The following is a 21,452-nucleotide window of genomic DNA, read 5'->3' as shown; positions in this document are numbered from 1 at the left end:
AATTGGTGAAAAAATAAGTTTGGGAGCTCAATTTAGGCTTAATTGAGAAGATTGAAATTTTAGAAGATCAAATTTAATTTTTACCAAGTTTAATGATTTAAATTAAGGGTAAAATTACAAGAAAATCAAGGTTTTGGGGTCAAATAAGGGCTAAATTGAAGAAATTCACAGTTAAGGACTATTTTGCAAAAGACACTGAACTATGAGGACTCAATTGATTGATTGAAATCAAGAGTGAAATTGAAGAAAATTGAAAGTTTAATGGTTAATTGAAGGTCAAATTGCATAAATTTAAGACCAAGGATCAAAATGAAAAAGGCGCTGAAATTCAAGGCTTACATTGAAGTTTGACAAGGGCAAAATTGCATAAAACTGAAAATTTAGGGTCAATTAGGGGTGCAATTGAAAGAAATTAAAAGATGAAGGACAAAATTGAACTTTGGCTAAATTGCTAAATTAAAACCCTAAATCCCAAAAACAACGTCGTTTTACAATAAAAAAAGGGGACCAAATGACGTGTCGTCTTGTGATTATTGATCTTTTTCTACGTTTTGCTTGAAAATGCTGCTCAAGTGGCCTTCTTTCCAAGACATTTAACGTTGCATCTCTCCATCAAATTTGACAAAACTTGCACGCAAACGATGATTTGACATAATGTGGTCTTTTTTGGCCGATTGACACCAAAATGGTTATGGCACCGCCTCAAAATAGTCAACTCGACTAGCCCTCTTGCATCAATTTTAACAGTTTATGATGATCAGTTTGAACCAACGGTTGGGATCTTTCGGGGTTGAATCAAGGGCCAAGATTTGACATTATTAAAGAAAAAATATCCCTTTTCCACCCCTATAAATAGGGATGGATTTCATGGCTTAAAGGAGGAGAAATTAGGGTGCAAAGTTGACAAAAAAACAAGTCACCCCTTAGTTTTTTCTTCTCTCCGTCGTCAGTTCTTTCTCTTTGCCGCCTTTCAGCCACCACAACCCCAAAACCATTGTGAACATCTACCACACAATCTCCTCCTCCAATCAATCTCCTCGCCGTTAATAGAGACAACAACCACTAGTTTCTCTCCCTCCTCTACTAACTTCTTCTTTTTCCTCCTCTAGTAGCTAATTTCGGTCACCATTTCATCCACCAACGCCTCCTCAGCCACCAGTCAGACCTCCTAATCACAGTTGAAACTCTGGCGCTAGGTGAGCTTCTTCTTCTTCCACCCCTCATTCCCCCCTGACCTACAACCTTTTTGGTTTCATTCAGAACGTGAACATTGATTCATGTTCTGCAAAACAATTAACTCTTGAGATAGGCTAGATCCGCTTCAACCCAGCCCACCAAAAAAAAAAAAAAAGAAGAAATTGTTGGGCCACTAGTTGACCCAACCTGACTAAATCGAGCTGGACTCGTTTCAACCCAGCCTAGATAGCTGGGCCAGGTCTAGCTCAATTTATTAATAATAATAATAATAATAATAATAATATATTAAAAAAACAAAAAATTCAAAACAAATTCAAAAAAATTTATGATTTTCTTGCATGTTTTCTCTACCAATTTGCATAATATCAGGCTGTATATTTATACTGTAAAATACAAATCCGGTATTAAAATACTCGATTTTTTTTGAAACCTTTCTTAAAAAATTTGAAAATTAAAAAAAAATTCAAAACTTTTAAATTAATTTCCCCTTAAAAAAACAAAAATGTCTTGTTTCATGCATACGATCAAATCTTAAAAGTTTTTCAAGCATATTTTCATTAAAAAAACAAAAAAATTGCATCTTTCTTATGTTTTTTTTTTAAAAAAGATATCGTAACTAGTTTATAATTATCTATTAGGATTTGATCAAAATATCAAAAACCCTTCACCAATTATTTTGTTTACTTTATATTTAAAGTTTTAAGGTTTAATTATAAACTTTAATATCCAGAGGGTGTAAAACTACACATTAAAGTACACCCTCGGATATTAAAGATACAAAGTGCAAAATAAATATGATGCTAAAATTTAGACTTTAGAATAATTAAAATTTAACTCAATAAGATAGAAACTTCCTCACTAATGGAGATCTACCTTGAACGTTAGACGAGACCAACGAATAGAAATTTGACTTAGAATAATAATCATACAAAAATACAACTTACCTTAAGTAGGATATACTAGGGGCGATGTGTCTTCTCCTTGTATAACCAGTCTCTTACTTAGATTCTCGTAGACCATAGATTTTTTAGTATTCATAATACTAAATGACGACTTCTGAAACTTATAATCATAATTTTATGATTATACCCAAAATCCTTTTCTTTTCTCAACACACCTCTCAAAAGGTTTTTAGCGTGTCATTTCACATCATCCTGTGACACTCCTAATCAAATTATGTAAAAGTTTCTATAGCTAATGAATGCTATAACAATAGATAATACTAAAAATAATTATTTTTTTATTAAAATTCTTTAATAAGTGACTGTAATTATGCAATTGATGTTTTACCAATCATTTAATTTTATAATTATAATTATTTTATTAAATATAATAAGATTCCCATTCCAATATCTGAAATTATTTCTTGTAATAAATGACAATAATTTAGAAAACAAAACTTAGTAAAATAATTTAATAACTTTAACATTATCACATAATTATATATTTTTTTTGTTAGGTTCGTAAATATTATATTTTCATTTAATAAATTAATTTTTGTTAACTTGATAATACCAGTGCTGAAGGTATGTGGCACTTTAATGTTTTCATTATTATTTATGTTTATCTTTAATAATTGAGACTGAGTGATCTTTTTAAAAAGATAAAATTTATTATTATTTTTTCAAGTGAGAATGTTGCTAACATTGATGTAGATTCATTATTATTATTTTAGTTTGGCCTAACTTGTTGATTAGATAATTAGCCATTCAAAATTTTCTAGATCCAGTTTTAATTTAAACTAATTTTAATATTAATTTAGCGACTTGGCTAAACTTAATTAAACTAAAACCAATAATTTTTATAAAACAACTAAAACAATATAATTTTAGTTAAAATCATAGACTTGAATTAACCTAATAAATTGGTTTTTTATATATATTTAAAAATTTGAATTTGACAACTTAAAAAAAAAATATTAAGAAATTACAATCCGACCTCAAGTTGGGTCAATTTATTAGCTCAATTAAAAGATTGAAATATTTTTTTTAATTCACTTATATTTTTATTTTTAAAAAATTATTTTTAATATCAACATATTATATAATTTGAAAATATAAAAAAATATTAATTTAAAGTAAAAAATAAAAAAAAATCAATTTTTTTTAAAATTATTTTTAGAACATAAAAATAAATAAGGCCTAAAAGATTGAAATATGATATAAAATCACAATAATTCATTAAAAATGGAAAATAGGGGTGCGGTATTAAAAAGTTGGGCGTAGTTCTTTGGAAATTAGCTTTTCAAATTTAAAGGCCACGTTTTTCTCACTCTCGGCCAACTAATACTAAAAGCCCTATTACTTAACCAATTCTTCACTTTCTGTCTCTAGCTCTACCCTCCTGCTTCAGCTATCTCCAGCTTCTACGGAGGAATGGATGCCATTCCTTCTTTTAAGGTAATTAAAAAATAAATTTCCATTAAAATAAAAAAATTTACTTACGGGCATTATTAGGGTTTATTCTAGATAAATTTCTACTGGCAATTGCTTTCCACTTATCCATGTGTTTGTTTGCAGTTAATATTGGGTTCGGCCTCATTTTCACGAAGGAAAATATTAGAAGAGATGGGATATGAATTCACAATCTCTGTAAATTCTTCTTCTTCTTTTTTTTTCTTTTAAATTACAGTCTTCTTTTTTTCTTGGCGAAGTTTGTTTTCAGTAGATAATGTTAAAAATTGGAAATTGTTTTGGTAGACTGCAGATATTGATGAAAAGAGCATTCGCGAAGAAAAACCAGAAGATTTAGTAATGACTCTTGCTGAGGCCAAGGTAAACTTTGAAATGATTGTTGTTAAGGTTATTTACTGTTTTTTTTCTTTTTCTCTAATTTATGTTTTGTTTTTGTAACATCATAAAATTGGAGTGGAGTTTGATTTAAGAATAATTTCATCGAGTAATTGATGAATGTGAATTGCATCTCAGGCTGATGCTATTATAGCAAATTTACGAACTACTACTATGAATAATCAACAAGACAAGGATGAGGAACCCACTATTTTGGTTGCCGCCGACACTGTATGTTTTGTTTTTGCTTTCTTTCTTTTTTTCTTGTTCTTAGATGCTTCAGGTGCATTGGGTTTAGACTAGTTCCTTCAATGCTCGAGGATACCAAGAAATTGTAATGTTTTAGATACTGCACTTGGTTTTGCAGTAAATGGGAGACTGGGTGCTTCCCATATGCTGCTTTGATAGGAAAGCTTCTTGGTCTTGTTTCTACTCGGGGATGGTGAGCCAGCTTCAGTGGAACTTTTCAATGAAATAATAAATATAACTATTTGATCGGAAGTTATTTATTAGCGAGGGTGGATACTAGATAATGATAAGAAAATCCTCAAATGTATGTGTATGTTTGGAATGTTCGAGGGGTGTTCATGGATTGGGTTGGTTTTGAACTCATAATTGTATCTAACTCAACTTTTAATATTTTATAAATTGTAAATCCGACCCATTCGAATTTTTTTTTGGCATCTGAGCGGGTTGAATATATTGAGTTGGACAAAAAATTTTTGTGGATATTACAGATATTTACGGGTTGAACAACCACAACAATAATGAATCCTAAAGATATGACAACATACTAGTTCTTGAGAAATTGAATTAACCTCTAAAGGGTTGTGGATATTACAGATATTCATGGGTTTCAATTTTAACTGAAGTACTAGGAGCACAATATGGATTTAATGATGCAATATATATTCACATTTGCAATCAGGAAAAAGGAAGCATACCAAAGTCGTAATCTTTCAGCCAGTACAACAGACAAATACTAGCCATTCTCACACCTTTGCTTTTGATTCATTGGAGTTGCTTTTGATCCAAAAAGTGAGAAAATGTTGTCACCGAAGACAAAGACAACCTTTGTGCTATATGGAACTCCTCATTGATCTTTAGATACCACGAGAGGAGAAATATACTTGCAAAATGATGCATGCAGTGCTTGAAACCTGAAAGAGAGAAATTTGACCTAAGTAAGTTTATTGTTAGGGTTTTGATTTTTTTTGAAGGTTTGATTGATGGGGGTAAGGTAGAGGTTGTCGATATTGAGTTGGGCTTTTGGTTATAAGGATGAGAAGAAGAGATTGGTGGTTTTAGTTTATTAAAATGGTGATCGGAGGAGGTTACTGCGCATTTTTTGGGTATATAGGTTGAGAGGGAGATGAGAGAATAAGAGGCTGAGTGGCGAGAGAGATTAAGAAATGGAGAGAGTATTTATACTGCTTTTATAAGGTATATAAGTTGATAGGGTTTCAAAAATCCCGACCCGTCACCCGCCTCGTAATATCCATTTTTTAATTTTCTTGAGTCACTATCATCTATAATATTCACATTATTTGATCTTGATGGGTTGCGTCGGGTCAGATCATGCAAATATTATAGATGAACCTGTTTTTTTTTAACACCCTTTTTATGACCATTGCAATCACATGGTTGTAGTGGATTCTCTAATAGTCCTCGTGCCTTTTCAATCCTGCTTAGGCTGCTGGATGCTACTTGATTCATTCTGTTTATATATTTGTTTTCAGTATTTTTGCGTGCACCATTTTTTGCCATGATGCTGTTGGTAATTTGACATTATTTACCTTGTCATCCTTCTCTCTATTGTTGTTGCCTCAATACTTTTGGCTTAATTTAGCGTGGACTCTGGTGCTTACCTTAGTTGGTGAAAACTTCTTGTCAGGCTGACACTATTTTGCAAAAGCTCCCAATCAGTGACTACACTAAGGATGCTGAACCAACATTGTTAATTACTGCAGATCAAGTATATATTGATATGCTTTTCTTCCTGATTTAGTCATTTGTATTTCATTTTTTTGGCATACATGTGAGCCTTGTAAAGAAAAGGCTATTGCATATTATTTCTTGGCTCTTCCTCTTCTTATACCTAAGCAGAACTCAAGAAAGGAAAACTAATAAGGTATAAATGATAATTATTTGCAGTGAACTGTATCCGTAGATGGGACAAGTATTTTGTAATATGTCAGCTTCTGTTGGAATAAAACATTTTGGCAAATTTAGTAGACAGCTATGGCAATGATAATTCCCTAAAATTGAGAGCTAATCTTTTGGTGGTAATGAATATTCTTCGTGGTGTACAAGTTGTTTGGTTGTGTAAACTGGAAATCAGACGAGATATTCTATACTTAAAATGGTGATGTATTTTAGAGGCCAATTCTTTATCATCAGTTGAGGAAGGGCCATCTCTCCTACTATTCCTACCCCATTCCTCCTTTTCCATCCACGGACTGGTTTTGCATGCATGCTTGTAGCTAGAAATCAACAGGATCTTTCACTGCATGTAAATATATTTGTTCTGTTACTTCTTACTGCTATTGTCATCAATTTGAAGGTGGTAGTCTATGAAGGTGCGATCAGGGAAAAGCCAGCCAGCAAGGAAGAAGCATGGGAATTTATAAAAGGTTTGCTCAGCATTCTGTCAACTCTCTTTCCATGCTTTTTACTCTCCCGTTGCTTTCTTTATTTATTTACATGAAGTGCAGGGTATTCTGGGGGACACGCTGCAACTGTGGGATCAGTTCTTGTCACAAATCTTAAAACTGGATTCAGGAAAGGAGAATGGGACAGAGTGGAGGTACTATTTGCTTTGTCTTTTTTTAATTAATAGTGGTCAAGGTTTTCTGCTTAGAACAACCTGAATGATTACCATGCTGATGCCAATAGCAGAACACATACATGATACAGTGATTAGACAGATACATAATGATGAAACACTTTGTAATAGTTTCTCTAACCTGATGATATCTACCAATGACTAACTGTTAAGTTGTGATGCCCTACAGATCTATTTCCACGAAATACCAGATGAAGTCATTGAGAAGCTGGTAAAACTTATTTCCATCGTGAAGTTATATCATTGATGGAAATGGCTAGCTATATTTATTTCCTTTTGTTTTCTTTCATGCATTCCACAGATTGAAGAGGGAATTGTGCTCAGAGTTGCCGGGGGGCTAATAATTGAGCATCCTTTGGTATTGCCCTACATTAAAGAAGTGGTGGGTTTTCTAATCCCCGTGCAATATGTAATAGGACAAATGGTAACGGAGCACGCATAGAGTGGAACATTTGATGCAGGGACAAGCATGCACTATAGTGTCCCGAGCTAGTCCTTTCATGAAGTGATTGATGCTTTTAGATTTTAAACTGAAACTGCGCAACCGGTTTACTACTATGTGATATGTCTATTTGGCAATTGGCTGCATCCCTTGGAGCCTAGATAACCAGACATGATACATTTGAAGAACTTGCAATTGAGTAAAATATGTATTATTATTCAAAGTAAGAAATGAGTTTATAATTAGACCGACTGTCCTTTCTACCCTTGATCCCAGGGAAATCACGTATAGATATTAGATACTTAAAACCACAAGCTATTTAGCTGGATGAGGACCTGGATAACTGATATTGCATCTTCCATTGACTAACTGTTTCCTTATTCCTTTTATCGTAACATGCATCAAGATTTTTGGTATTTTGTGCAGGTGGGGACAACTGATAGCGTGATGGGACTCCCCAAAGCTCTCACTAAAAAACTCATTGAGGAGGCTCTCTAGTTGCAGCAGCAGCAGCTAGCATTCTTATTGGCATTGCCATTATTGGTCCCAATTTGACACCGTTCCTTTATCACCATTTTGGCCTCCACCTGATGTTGCTTCTTTCGACCTGATAACAATTAATTGTTGCAACTGACCATTTATGTACTACTTTTTATTACTACAAATGAGTTGATATTTTATTACTCTCCATTTTACTGTTATCTTTCTTCTTTAGTTTTCATACTATCGACAAGCAAACTTTACTAAGTCAAAATACAAAATAGTATTAACTCATAATATAATTAGAAACCAGTTATTTGAGGTGTGTTTCTCCTACGGGAAAATAGTGTTGACTTTAATATTTATCAAGCACGAATGAAATAAAGGAAGAGTCATCTTTTTTATATTTGACGCTGCTAAAGTGTTTTTCTCTTTTTAGGTTTTTTCACAATTCTTATAATGATATTATTATTATACAGTATAAGAGATCAGCTTTGTGTGAGAGCTTTTGACTGTGGATCTTAATAGTTGAATGATTATTCTATCCCTTGTTTTAGTTGGTTGAAAACTGATGCATTATAGAATAAAGACTGATTATTCTATCTTTTTTTTGCCACTTTGGTTCTGGTTTTTTCAAACTCTCATCTTCTTTTTGTGAGCCAGATCAGTTGACAAAAAGGAGTAAGTGCATAGTATATAAGAAAAAAAAATTGTATAATTGTGGGTTGCAAGGCATCCCTGTTTGGATTCAACCACTTTTTTTCTTGACTATTGTGGATTACAATAGGCATCTCTTTGTTAGGCTCTCACAATCCTTTTGTATTTGATTCTTGGGGTTGGCTTACTCATCAGCTTTCATGAATTGAATTTATTTCTTGGGTATCTTGGCAATGGAGGCTTGCTTTAGCATGGCCGGAAGTTGGTGTGTTTGGTTGTTCAACTCAATTTTATGGGTGTATCACTTGGGTATCTTGGCAGTAGAGGATTGCTTCAACGAACCTACAAGCTGGTGTGATTGGTTGTCTGTTTTCTAGAAGAGTTGGTCTGTGCGTTGCGATTTATTTTAAAGGCACAATGTACCTATCTTGTCCTAACATAGTCGTTGTTCAAGCATGCCCAATCTCTATTATTTAGGATGCATCTGCGGGTTATGATGAAACCATATTATTCGATAGTTTTACTCATATTTACCTAGTATTTTGCATATGTTTTATATATAAAATGTCTTGATATTTTTTGTTTTATATTTTCAAAGAACTTTTGGATGTAAGATTCAAAAAGAAATAAATTGAACATAATTAGCAAATTTAACCTCCGATCGATATTTTGTGTAGAGCTTGAACTCTAGAAGTCAAAATGAAGTGATTCTAGTGGAATTAGAAAGCTAACATCCATACATTTCTATACATATATGACAAGAAAAATAAAAAGAGAGAGAGAGCATGGAAATCGTAGCATTCAAAGACAAATCTCACATTCTGCCAATGTTGATCTTTGGCCATTCCTACTTGGATATCTTGAGCTAGAGAAGTTCATTTGATGAAAACTCCATTTTGTTGGATTCATGACTCGAAGACCTATCAGCCTACAAAATTTCAACAGAAAAAGAGCTCATATGAGAGAGATATGATTTTTCTAAGATGACACATGAATTCTGTCGGCAGAGAGGTTTTGTGAAGAAACAAGTTCAAAGTACTTCCAAAAGCATTCAAACTGACATCCAAGTTTTTGTTTCAGCAATTTAGCTACTCTAAGTCAAAATTCAAAGCTTGAAGATTTCATGCAAGACTATTTCTTTATTTTTTTTAGAAAAATAGTCATTGAAATACTTAAATGTAAATTGTTTACTTAAAAAATGACTATTTGGTAGGAAAGGGAGATTATGGTTTCCTATCAAATAAAAAGAAAGAGACAAAGGAAGGGAGGGGGCAGCTAGAAAAGAGAGAAAAAAAACACCTTTTCCTCCAAAAACCCAAAATCATGCCTTCTTCTTTCCTTTTTGATTAGTTGTTCAATAGACATGCAAGGCTAAGCTCTTTTTCTTGGTTGCAAGGACACAAAAATTTTCGGATTTCAAGAACTGTGAGATTTATTTTATCTTTTCTTTTCAGTTTATATGATGAACATGCTTGTTTTTCTATACTTATTTCCTATGATTGTTTATTTTAATTGCTAGAGCAGACTCTAAGTTGTTATTGTAAACGATCTATTCATAAGTTTTCTATCAAAACCGAAGTTGTGGTATATAAACTTATGAAGCAATAGAGATTAATAGTTGTGGCGGATTCAGGTTATTAATCTTAGGGAAAACATTCAATCAAATTAAACATGGACTGCAGACAGTTATGTTGTCTAGATTAATCAACTTATCTAGTTTGTAAGGCTGCCATTGAATTAAATTACTAGTGTGGACACCGTGATTGTTTGTGGTTAGGGTTAGTTATACGACAGATTTGTTAACTAACCAATGTTAAGAAAAGATAAATGTTTAGAATATAAATTGATTTATTGTTTCAATGATCGATTTTGATTTCCATATGTAGACATCTACTTGAAATCAATGTTTGTTCTCTTGATAGTTTTCTGAATTATTTAATTTAGCTTGATTGTTTAATTCTGTTATAGCCTAGATAACCTCAATTCCTCTCCAATTACATATCGTATAACATAAAAATTTGAACTAAACCTTCCTCATGGGATCAATCTCTTATTTGCTCTATACTATCTTAATTATTTAAGTTAGAGTAATTAATTTGTGTGACCGCGACATCGCAATAAATTTTGATGTCGTTGCCAGGGAAATAATTTTAGTTGATTTTTGTGCTATAATTGTTATTTTCTATGATTGTTATTTATTTTGTTAAAAAAAAAGAAAATAGTGTTGCTTGCGATACTATACAGGTACGATACATGTATTGTTCAAAACAGATTATGTCAACAACATTTTCTCCACCGATTCGTTGTTTGTGTTGTTCGTGTTGACTTTTTGATTTTTTTCAGGTGTTTGGAGCTCTTTTTATCCTATGCTGCTTGCTTTTCTTTTTGTAATAAAGATAACTCTTTTTTTTTGGGAAGTTATAGGTGTTGATCATAGTCAACAGAACCATGTGTTTTCTTTTTAATTTTGATGTGAGTTGAGGTTAATGATGGTGGATGTTGTATTGGTCATTACGACAGATCATTTGTTGCTAATTTATAAATTGAGCATACCTTTTTTTAAAAATTGTTGCATGTTTAGTGATTCAGATGTTTGCTTCTTTTTCATGTGCTTTTGCTAGATGATTTTGTCTTGAAATCACTCAAAATAATAATAATAATTAAGGATTGGTGTTTGTTTTGATTGTTGATAGAAGTAAATAATTAGTTTTGTGGGTGTGACTTTCTCTTGATCATGTTTTAGATTTTTTCTATTGTTATATATGAATGATGGTTTTCTTGAAATAGTTGACATTTTTATAGCTATCTTTGCTCCATAATTTGACATTTGATTCATTGTTATATATGTTAATGAAAGAGTTGTTGTTCATCATAGTCAATGGAATTATGCATTATCTTTTTTGGTTTTGAAGATGGTTTAGGTGAGTCAAAGTGGGTTTTATGTTGTTCATTGGACTTGGTCATTTGTTTCTGCTTTGGGAATTGAATCTATCATTTTTAGTTGATAATATTGGTCATGTTTGGTGGTTTAGATATTGGTCTTTGTTTCATATGCTTTTGATGGATGATTTTGTATTGAAATTAGTTAAAAATATTAAAGGATTAATGTTTTGTTTGATTTTTAAGGTAAATAATTAGTATTGTGGATATTAGCTTTCTTGTCCATGTTTTTAATTTTTCTTTTTTTAAATTTGGGTGACGGGTTTCCTGAAAAACTAGGTTGCTTTGTGGCTTTATTGGCTCCAAAATTTAGCACTTAGTCTATCATTGTATTTTTATCTCGAGGAGGATATTCGCTCGAATGAATTTAATTTGAGAATGGTTGAAGGTTATTGCATGTGTCCTGTTTTGATGTTTGTTTTGCATATTGTTCTGATTTTATCTTTGTGTTTGTCGACATATTTTATGTTATGCATCTTTCATTGGCAATGTAGTGTTCTTTGTTGCTGTTTAGATGCCTTTTTTTTTCTTTCACGCATTTTCTTTTTTTCCTTTTCTTTTGGATAACTTGGTTTTGTTTGTTCCGCATGCTATATAAAATTTAGTTTTTGTTATTAGTTTTGTTTGTATTAGATGTCTTACTCCTAGCTTGGTATCTAATTGCCTAGATCATTGGTTTGTTGTTTTTAAAATTGGTTTATGATTTGGTTCCAAGCATCCACTTTTGTGCATGTGTTAGGATTGACATAAATATAACTGCCCTTTTATTTGTTACTGAAAAGTGCCTTTAATTCTCCATAGACAAAGCAACTGGAGTTTATAAGTTGAAGAGTCTAGTTGCTGCACCTTTATTTTTTTTTAAAAGAATATATTAATTATTAATTTGTTTGTTTTCTGTACATTGAATCGATGTGTCTAAAAAAAAGTATTTAAACAAGCAAGTTATAGAGGCAAGAAAAGTCCTTTTTTTCATACTCGAAAAAAGTTGCTAAACCAACTAACTAATCACATTTGTTCAAACCTTTTTTCTTTAAGAGGCCAACACGTAATCCAACCATCATCAGGCTATATAATGTTGTTGTATTATTTGGCATTTGATACTCCTAACATGTAACACCCTCAATTTTATTTATGTCATATTCGTTGAAAAATTAAGAATTTTTTTTTTGCATATATATATATATATATATATATATATATATATATATATATATCATGATTCTTGATCCCTAACTAACAACAATTTTAAGCTTATTACTACTACTACTACTACTACTACTACTACTACTACTACTATACTGGCTACCAAAAATTCAGCAAAGCCTCCTTTGAAAATTGACCTTAAGTGTCGACATCAATCTAAAACACAATTTATCCTGCATATTTATGATCAACCATCGACCTTCTTCAACAAAATCTGATTTCTCATCACATCATCCACTTTGACTTATACCATCATCATTTTCCATTCTAATAGTGGTGTTATATATCTTTTCTTTTCACACATGATGTCATTAAAACAAGCATATTATAAAGTTATCTACATGCATATTGAAATTCTTTAATGCCTACACAAAGAAGATTTAATTATCTAAAAATTGGTATATGACTTAACAGTAATTACAAGCTCGAAAGATAACTTCAAATCCTAGTGAACTAGAATATTACATAATCCACAAACCCAAAATATACCTAGTAAATAACTATCCACAAAAGAAGAAAATCAAGGCTGTCTTGCGGTATGAAAATGACCTGCAACATTGAAACAAAATTTATTTGGTAATATTAATTTAATTTATTTATAAATATATATAGTTTACACATTTTTCTTCTTTTTAACACCATAATCTCTAATACATTTTTTGTAGATATATTCTTCAACTTTAATTACTTGAGATGACTTCTCCATTACCATGCTTCATAGTTTGCTTGTAAAGCTTACTCCTTTTTGCCACCTTGATCCCCATCTTAATGGAAATTCAAGTAATAACACAAATAATCTAGGTCTTCCTCAATTCTTGATCAAATCCATTGCCACCTTAGCCATTTCATACATAAATGACTAAGTTCTATAACAACACCTTAGTTTTCGTTCTTACGGATGACTAAGTCATCTATCCATACCACCTTAGCCATGCCTCTGCGAATAGCTAAGTCAAATACTATTCACCTTAGCTTTCCACCACTTTGGAAAACTAAGTCAAAATCAAATGTTTATATCTCTTTAGTTTCTGACCATTTAGACAACTAAGTCATACTCATTATCTTTTATATTAATTAATTTCATTCATGGAATAATTCTTTTCATTCTTAACCATGTATTCTCATAATTCTCTTACAACCATGACATGGTTCAGTTCTAATAATTATCAAACGTACATAACAAAGACAATCCAATCACATATAAGAAAATGAAAGAACAACTAAAATAACTTTACATAGTTAAAAAAGCGAAACACCTACCTGCAGCTTTAAGTGTTTGAGCTCGCTCTGCTAAAGTTCCAGCCACGAATGCTCTTTCTATAAATACAAGGAAGGTATGCTTGTTACAATATTCATATCCAAAATTGTAACACGTACATAATTTCATTGTCATGATACATATTTCAACATTATATATTCCAATAATTCTCGTCTCAACATTAATTTCCATTCATACTAATTAATTCTTCCGTTAGTATTTCTTATCAAAAATACATATTTTCCTAACTTAATTTCCCTTAAAAATGCATCTTTTATTATTGGTAATAAATACCTTCAATCCTCATTGATTTACACTTTCATATATATATATATATATATATATATATATATATATATATATATATATATTTGATTGTACTAAGTATGGCAACATAACCATATCATATGATCATCCAAAAAATTCCTCACACCATTCCTTATACCTTCATAATTACTAACTCGTTCATGAATATATAATTTAATACTCTTTCCAATAATTTACATTGTAATACATTAAATTCTCTACCTATACATATTAGCATGCATTGATATTAACCATTTATTTACTTAACTTTTTCACGTATTATTATATCCCTATATATAAATTAATCATTTATGCATCAACACACCACAATCACACACAATTTTACAAGCTTTATTACATTCCATGTTCATCCACCTTTATTTCAAATGTGACCGGTATTGTTGTTTTTCATAACACCTAATTTTTTGTTATCTTCCATCCTTCATTGTTTTACATCATTATCAATCTATCCTATCACAATATATCAATTTCATATTTTTCCCCAAATTCTCTCATAAGAACCCTAACTCAAAAAATCTAAGAACAATGCATTAAATCTATTTCTTTCCACCCAAACTTGTTTAAACAACTTAGACTTCATTACCCGCTACAATGAACTTTGAAAGCTAACCCGATGATGTTTTCTTCTCCCCTTCAATTTTTCTTCTTTGCCATAACTTACAACCCCTTTCTCTCCCTTCTCCCTCACTTAGTTTTCTTTTTAAATCCTTGCTTGAGGGAGTGATTTGGTGTTCACATCTTTTAGATCCTTGATTCTACACAATTTCTACTCTTTCTCTCAAGGTAATTTTTGTTTCATGTGTTCTTCCCTCATTCTTTTCTCTCCCCTCTGTTTTATCCCTCTGTTACCTCTATTTCTAGTGTCAAAAGAAGGGAGAATAAATTGCTGGACTTTGCCAGCTCATCAGATATTTACAAAACTGCCATTGATGAATTTTATGTTATTTACTATCCAACTATTAGCATTTTTTAAAATATCTTTCCGAACTCAGATTGTCCTAAAATTTTAATCGAAAGTAGGACTATAAGTTTTGAGATTTCTCGTAATATTTCAGTTCGATCTAACGGTCAGATTGAGCATTCTGCTCAATAGCATGAAACTAGTCAATATGAGAAAAAAAAATAAATAAATATATATATATATATATATATATATTTATTTTTTAACATTTAACCATTTATTTTAATCATTTTTTTTCAAGGTTTCATATAACATAAATTGTTTCTTGCTTTTAACTGCTTTGATTTTTTTAATATCATTTTTAAGATTTTAGTTCCTATCGAATATAAACACTCCCTGACTTACAAACTATTACCAGTTTTATAACTTAGGAATACGTTGAGTAGGTTGGTTTAAATAGAAATTGATATGGTTGGTCTGTTTTTGAACAACAAGGAAAAGAAACTCCAGTCCTCCATAGGAAGTTGCAGCTTCTTAGAATTAAAGTCTAAACAATTTAAATTTCTTTTTGCTTTTAGAATGTGGAGGATTGGGTATATTTTTTCCCATGTATTTAATCTTTATATATATATATATATAAACCCTACTCTTCTAAGGAAATTGGTAACATAAGCCAACAAAGTCCCTTTTACCATGCTTATCACACCAATCTAGGCCACTTCCATCATCACAACCCTATCTATTTTTACTTAAAGGTGTTAGTTAGCAACGTTGCCATCACCAAACTATTTGGTGTACTCGTGCTTTTAGGCATCTAAATCACCCATTATATCTTTTGTCTTAGTGTTGTCAACTTCATTTTATGGTTTTTTTTAGGAGGTGGGGTAAGATGTTATTGAAAAAGACCTTTTAAGTCTCACATTGAATTGTAGTTCATGAATTATGAGATGGTGTTAAACAAAGAAAAAAAAGATTAATAAACAAATATTTTTTTCACAATAATAAACTAGAACAAGATATTTGTATGTGGCATGCTCTTTCTCTGCTTTTAGTAGTTTTGTCATTCCTTTTTTGTTTTTTCACTTTGTGTGTTGCACCTTTCCCTGCATACCAATATGCTCTTCTAACCTAAACTAAGATGATATAAACAAGACCATCTCATTTTATAAGCATTTACATTGAATGGAACTGATACAACATTTGTCATGTTAAAAGTTACATAAATAAATAATTACAGTTGAATGTAATTCCAAACAAATTTATGAAAGTTTTGAATGCTTTTTAATTGATGCCCCGTTAATGTAGCATAGAGATGTTATTTGTCATTGCTGGTTTATAAAGGGCAATATGAAATTGGTTGGATAATATTATTCTTTAGGTTTTTCAAAAAACTTTTGGTATTTGTCACTGTCTAATCTGAATTTCTAGATTTCAGGTAGCTGTTGTTCATAGAGGAGCTACATTGCATATCGCTTTCCAAGTTTAGTGCATGTGCTTGCATCTAAATAATTTTCTTGCTTCTTTGTTTACTATGCAAGGGTCATAACGTTTACCATATTTGCACAACATATCTCTTTATTATCATTACTTGGTTTTATTATAATAAAAATTTTCATTTTTCAGCTAACTCTTCTACTGCTGTCATTTTACTTTACTCTCAGGTCAACTTAAACATATAAAAGGTTAATTGGCTCTTTACCTAGCACTTTCATTTCTTATATATTATATTATAATGATCATAAAGATGTTTTGACATTGTATGCACTTAGTTTGGTTGCCTTTTTTCAAATTCTGCTTATCTATCATCGTAGCTTCTTTTATTTTCTTTTTTAGTTATGAAATGCCATTATCATCTCTCTTTTGACTATTTTTCATTCAGATTGATTGTTGCATTGATGTTTTACACTTCAAGTTCTTCATGATAATTGTCTATCTGCAATGTTTACGAGTAGGCTTCTTGTGATGCAAACCTCGTGGTAACGCAACCCACACGCAAAGACACCAAATTCCCGGAAAGCCAAGTAAATCAGGTTTGATAGGAGTGTGATAGAAAGATAACCTGTACCTAGACACCAACACTATTAAAAATAGAAACCCCCACCCAACGAATATTAATTTGCAAACAAGAAGTATAAAGATGACACCACGAAGTCAATTGTTCTTCGATAAATTGTTTCAATTCTTTAGAGAACCAAGGAAGGGAGAATATCTCACCACTCACACAACAAAGTTGTGGCACAAGATTGTTTTTAATCTTAAAATTTTGTTTCTCTACAAAAACATTAGTTGTTCAACAAACCCGAATATGTTTAAAACATTAGTTTCTCTACACCCCCTTCTCCTCCACAAACCCGAAATCATGCATTCCTCCTTTTTGATTAGTTGTTCAACAAAAACATGCAAGCCTAAACTCTTTTTCTTGGTTGCAAAGACACGGAAACCTTCGGATTTCAAAAACTATGAGATTTATTTCACCTTTTTCTTTTCAGTTTATATGATGAATATGTTTGTTCTCCTATGCTTATTTTTTCTATGATTGTTTATTTTAATTGCTAGAGCGGACTCTAAGTTATTATAATAGGCAATCTATTGCTAAGTTTGATATCAAAACCGGAGTTGTGGTATATGAACTTGTGAAGCAACTGAGTTTAATAATTGTGGCAGATCTACGTTATTAATCTTAGGAATAACATTCAATCAAATCAAACATAGACTGCGGACAGTTATGTTTTCTTGATTAATCAATTTATCTAGTTCTTAAGAATGCTATTGAATTAAATTACTAGTGCGGACACTGTGGTTGTTTGATGGTTAGGGTTAGTTATACGGTGAATCCGTTAATTAACCAATGTTAAGAAGAGATAAATATTTAGAATATAAATTGATGTCTCATTTCCTTGATCAGTTCTAATTTTTGTAGGTGGATATTTACTTGTGACCAATGTTTGTTCTCTTGATAATTTTCTTATCTTATTTAATTTTGCTTGATAGTTTTCTATTTTCTTTTGCTTTAGCCTAGATAACGTCCAACCCCCCCCTCAAATTGCATATCATCTAGTATAAAAATTTGACTCGAACCTTCCTCGTGGGATCGACTCCTTGCTTGCTCTATATTATCTTGTGTGTTGTGTTTTAAGCTAGGGTAATTAATTTGTGCAGCCGCGACATCGCAACAACCACCTGTGCTCTACAATTACTAACCAAACTAACCCTTTTATCAACAGGCAAATGAATCAAACTCATGGGAGTCAAAGGGTTAAATCCATACACAATTTCAAATGGTAAAAATTATATAGTAGAATGCACACTACGATTATATGCAAACTCTATGAATGACAAATAATCTTATCAATTCTTTAAGTTCTTATGAACGATAACATGCAAAAGTTATGTTAAGGTCCTATTAACTACTTCAGTTTGTCTATCTGTTTGGGGATGACAAGTAGTTAAAAACAATAGTTTAGTACCTAGTTTCCCCCGTAACACCTTCCAGAAATAGCTAAGGGACTTAATATCTCTATCAGAAATAATGCTCCTAGGGACCCCATGAAGTCGTATTGTCTCCCTAAAGAACAAATCAACAATGTTAGTTACATCATCAGTTTTATAACATGGAATAGAGTGTGCCATCTTTGAAAACCTATCAACAACTACAAAGATTGAATCCCTACCCTGTTTTGACCTAGGCATAGCTAAGATGAAGTCCATTGAAATATCTACCCATGGTTTCTTAGGTATATGAAAAGGGGTATAAAAGCCATGTGGTTGAGTCTTAGACTTTGCTTTCCTACAAGTTATGCATTTGTCATATATGTGTTACACATCTTTTTCATTTTAAGATAATAAAAATGCTTATGCAACGCATCTAAAGTCTTAACAACACCACAATGCCCCATCAACCCACCCCTATATGCTTCACATACAAGCAATTCATGCATAGAACTTATTGAAACACACAAATGATTCTCTTTAAACAAATATCCATCAAGTTTATAGAACTTACCAAAAGCCGAAGTTCACAAGCATTGTACATATTAGAAAAACCACTATCATCCTTATACAATTCTTGTATGTGTTCAAATCCTAGAAATCAAGCATCTAAAGTAGATAAAAGAACATACATGTGCGATAGTGCATTAGCCATAATGTTTTCTTTACCTTGCTTATACTTGATCACATATGGAAAAGTTTCTATAAATTCAACTCATTTGGCATGTCTATGATTCAACTTACCTTGTCCTTTCAAGTGCTTCAATGATTCATGATCTGAATGTATCACGAACTCCTTGGTCCACAAGCTCTAAAGTTCTTACCAAGGCATAGAGCTCCTTGTCATATGTAGGGTAATTCAAGGCTGCCCCATTATGTTTCTCACTGAAATATGCAATGGGCCTCCTATCCTACACTAACACAACTCCTATAACTATATTTGAAGCATCACATTCAATTTCAAAAGCTTTTTATAAAGTCTGGCAAAGCCAAAACAGGTTTCGAACAAAGTTTTTCCTTCAATAAATTAAAAGCTTTATCTTGTTCATCATTCCATTTAAATCCAATATACTATTTCATAATTTCAATTAAAGGTGTTGCAATAGTACTAAAGTCCTTCACAAACCTTCTATAAAAGCTAGCAAGTCCATGAAAACTCCTTACCTTAGTCACAGACTTGGTTGTAGGCCAATCCTGGATAGCCTTGACCTTCCCTTCATCGATCTGAATACCTTGTGCAGTTACTAGATATCCAAGAAACATAATTTTTTCCATGCAAAAAGTACACTTACTAACACTAGCATATAGTTTCTCAACACGCAATACACTAAGCATATAGTTTCTCAACATGCAATACACTAAGTACACTATGCAAATGATCAAGATGCTTGTTCAAATTCTTGATATAAATTAGGATGTCATCAAAGTACACAACCACGAATTTACCGATGAATCATAAACATGCCAGGTGCATTTGTAAGCCTAAACAGCATGACTAACCATTCATACAAACCATGTTTAGTCTTAAAAGTTGTTTTCCATTCATCACCTTCTTTCATCATAATCTGATGGTACCCACTTTTTAAGTCAATTTTAGAGAAACTATATGCTCCATACAATTCATCCAACATGTCATCAAACCTAGGGATAGGATGTCAATACTTTACTGTTATGTTGTTGACAGTGCGACAATTAACACACATCCTCCAAGTTCTACTTTTTTAGCACAAGTAACACTAGTACAGTACAAGCACTCATACTCTCATAAATGTATCCCTTCATCATCAACTCATTTACTTGCCTTTGAAGCTCCTTCGTCTCCTCGGATTGCTTCTATAGGCTAGATGATTAGGAGCCGAAGCTTCAAGTACAAGGTCGATTTGATGTTCAATTCTTTATAATGATGGTATTTCGCTAGGGGTTTCTTCAGGGAATACATTATCAAACTCTTGCAACAACGAAACAACCACACTAGGAATAGCAAGATCAAGATCATTAATGTTAAAATAAGCCTTTTTATATATAAGTAAGATCATCGGCTTGTTAGTGAAAAACACATATGTGATTTGAACTTTTTTTGCTTAAAAATTAGGTTGTTTCTTTAATTTTTCCACACTAGTGAATTTTCACTCTTCTCATCCTTACATTTCCTTTTTAATTTCATTTGATCATCATACACTTGTTTTCGAGAAATAGGTATAAGAGTGATGGTTTTACCATCTTTTACAATAGTGAACCTATTTCGAAACCATCATGAATTGCCTTCGATTGAATTGCCATGAACACCCCAAAAGCAAATTACTAGCATGCGGGACTACATCACACATAACCTTATCAAAATACTTCCCAATAGCAAACACAATCACCACTTATTTCGTGACCTTTACTTCACAACATTCATTCAAATGTTTTTTTTAGTTAATAAAGTTAATTAAGAATTATATTTAATGTATAAAGGAAATTGATCTTTATTATTTTATTGTATTTATCATATTATATTTTTTTAATCCTACACAATATATATATATATATAAAAGAATAAATTCCTTTCTAAAAAAGGAAAAAGAAAAGGGATTTTGTAATGTTTTGTAGAATTATTGTAAATATTTTAGTATAATTAATTGAGATAAATATTGACATGGCGTATAATATTTATCATCAATATTTACCATCTAAACCAAGATTTGGAGAGAAATGGAGTTTATTGAGATGGAGGGCAGCCAACCCAATACAAACACTTCACTATTTTTCTTTTAAAAAATTTCCTAACTGTTCATTAGTTTTTTGTATTTTTATTTTTTTTAGCAATAAACATAAATTTATTATTGAAGTATTCAAACAATACTATTGACATTTTAGAAACTTTTAGGTATTATTTTAATTTTCTATTTTAAAAAAAATTAAAAACATAAAACTTGTATATT

General features: G+C 31.5%; 1 protein-coding gene across 3 annotated transcripts; it reads left to right on the top strand.

The window, feature by feature from the left end:
* The first annotated feature begins 3,439 nt into the window (after positions 1-3,439).
* Positions 3,440-7,963, top strand: LOC133681546 (uncharacterized). Of its 3 annotated transcripts, XM_062104621.1 has the most exons (10): positions 3,440-3,596; positions 3,717-3,788; positions 3,897-3,971; positions 4,125-4,217; positions 5,881-5,961; positions 6,550-6,619; positions 6,701-6,792; positions 7,001-7,042; positions 7,133-7,213; positions 7,700-7,963. In XM_062104621.1, exons 1-10 carry the CDS (start codon positions 3,573-3,575, stop codon positions 7,769-7,771), a joined length of 702 nt encoding a protein of 233 aa, XP_061960605.1. In that variant the 5' UTR covers positions 3,440-3,572; the 3' UTR covers positions 7,772-7,963. The 3 variants fall into 3 exon arrangements, with proteins under 3 accessions (XP_061960605.1, XP_061960607.1, XP_061960606.1); XM_062104623.1 differs by lacking the exon at positions 4,125-4,217; XM_062104622.1 differs by lacking the exon at positions 5,881-5,961.
* Positions 7,964-21,452: the final 13,489 nt, after the last annotated feature.

The sequence above is a fragment of the Populus nigra genome, chromosome 2, assembly GCF_951802175.1.
Source record: "Populus nigra chromosome 2, ddPopNigr1.1, whole genome shotgun sequence".
Lineage (NCBI taxonomy): Eukaryota > Viridiplantae > Streptophyta > Magnoliopsida > Malpighiales > Salicaceae > Populus > Populus nigra.
This window is presented reverse-complemented; position numbering and strand designations above follow the sequence as displayed.

Excerpts from the sequence above, each read along its gene's own strand:
- LOC133681546 (XM_062104621.1), top strand. The coding sequence starts at position 3,573 with ATGGATGCCATTCCTTCTTTTAAG. Across the intron at positions 4,218-5,880 it reads TTTTGGTTGCCGCCGACACT|GCTGACACTATTTTGCAAAA; the intron begins GTATGTTTTGTT and ends ACTTCTTGTCAG. Across the intron at positions 5,962-6,549 it reads TGTTAATTACTGCAGATCAA|GTGGTAGTCTATGAAGGTGC; the intron begins GTATATATTGAT and ends ATCAATTTGAAG.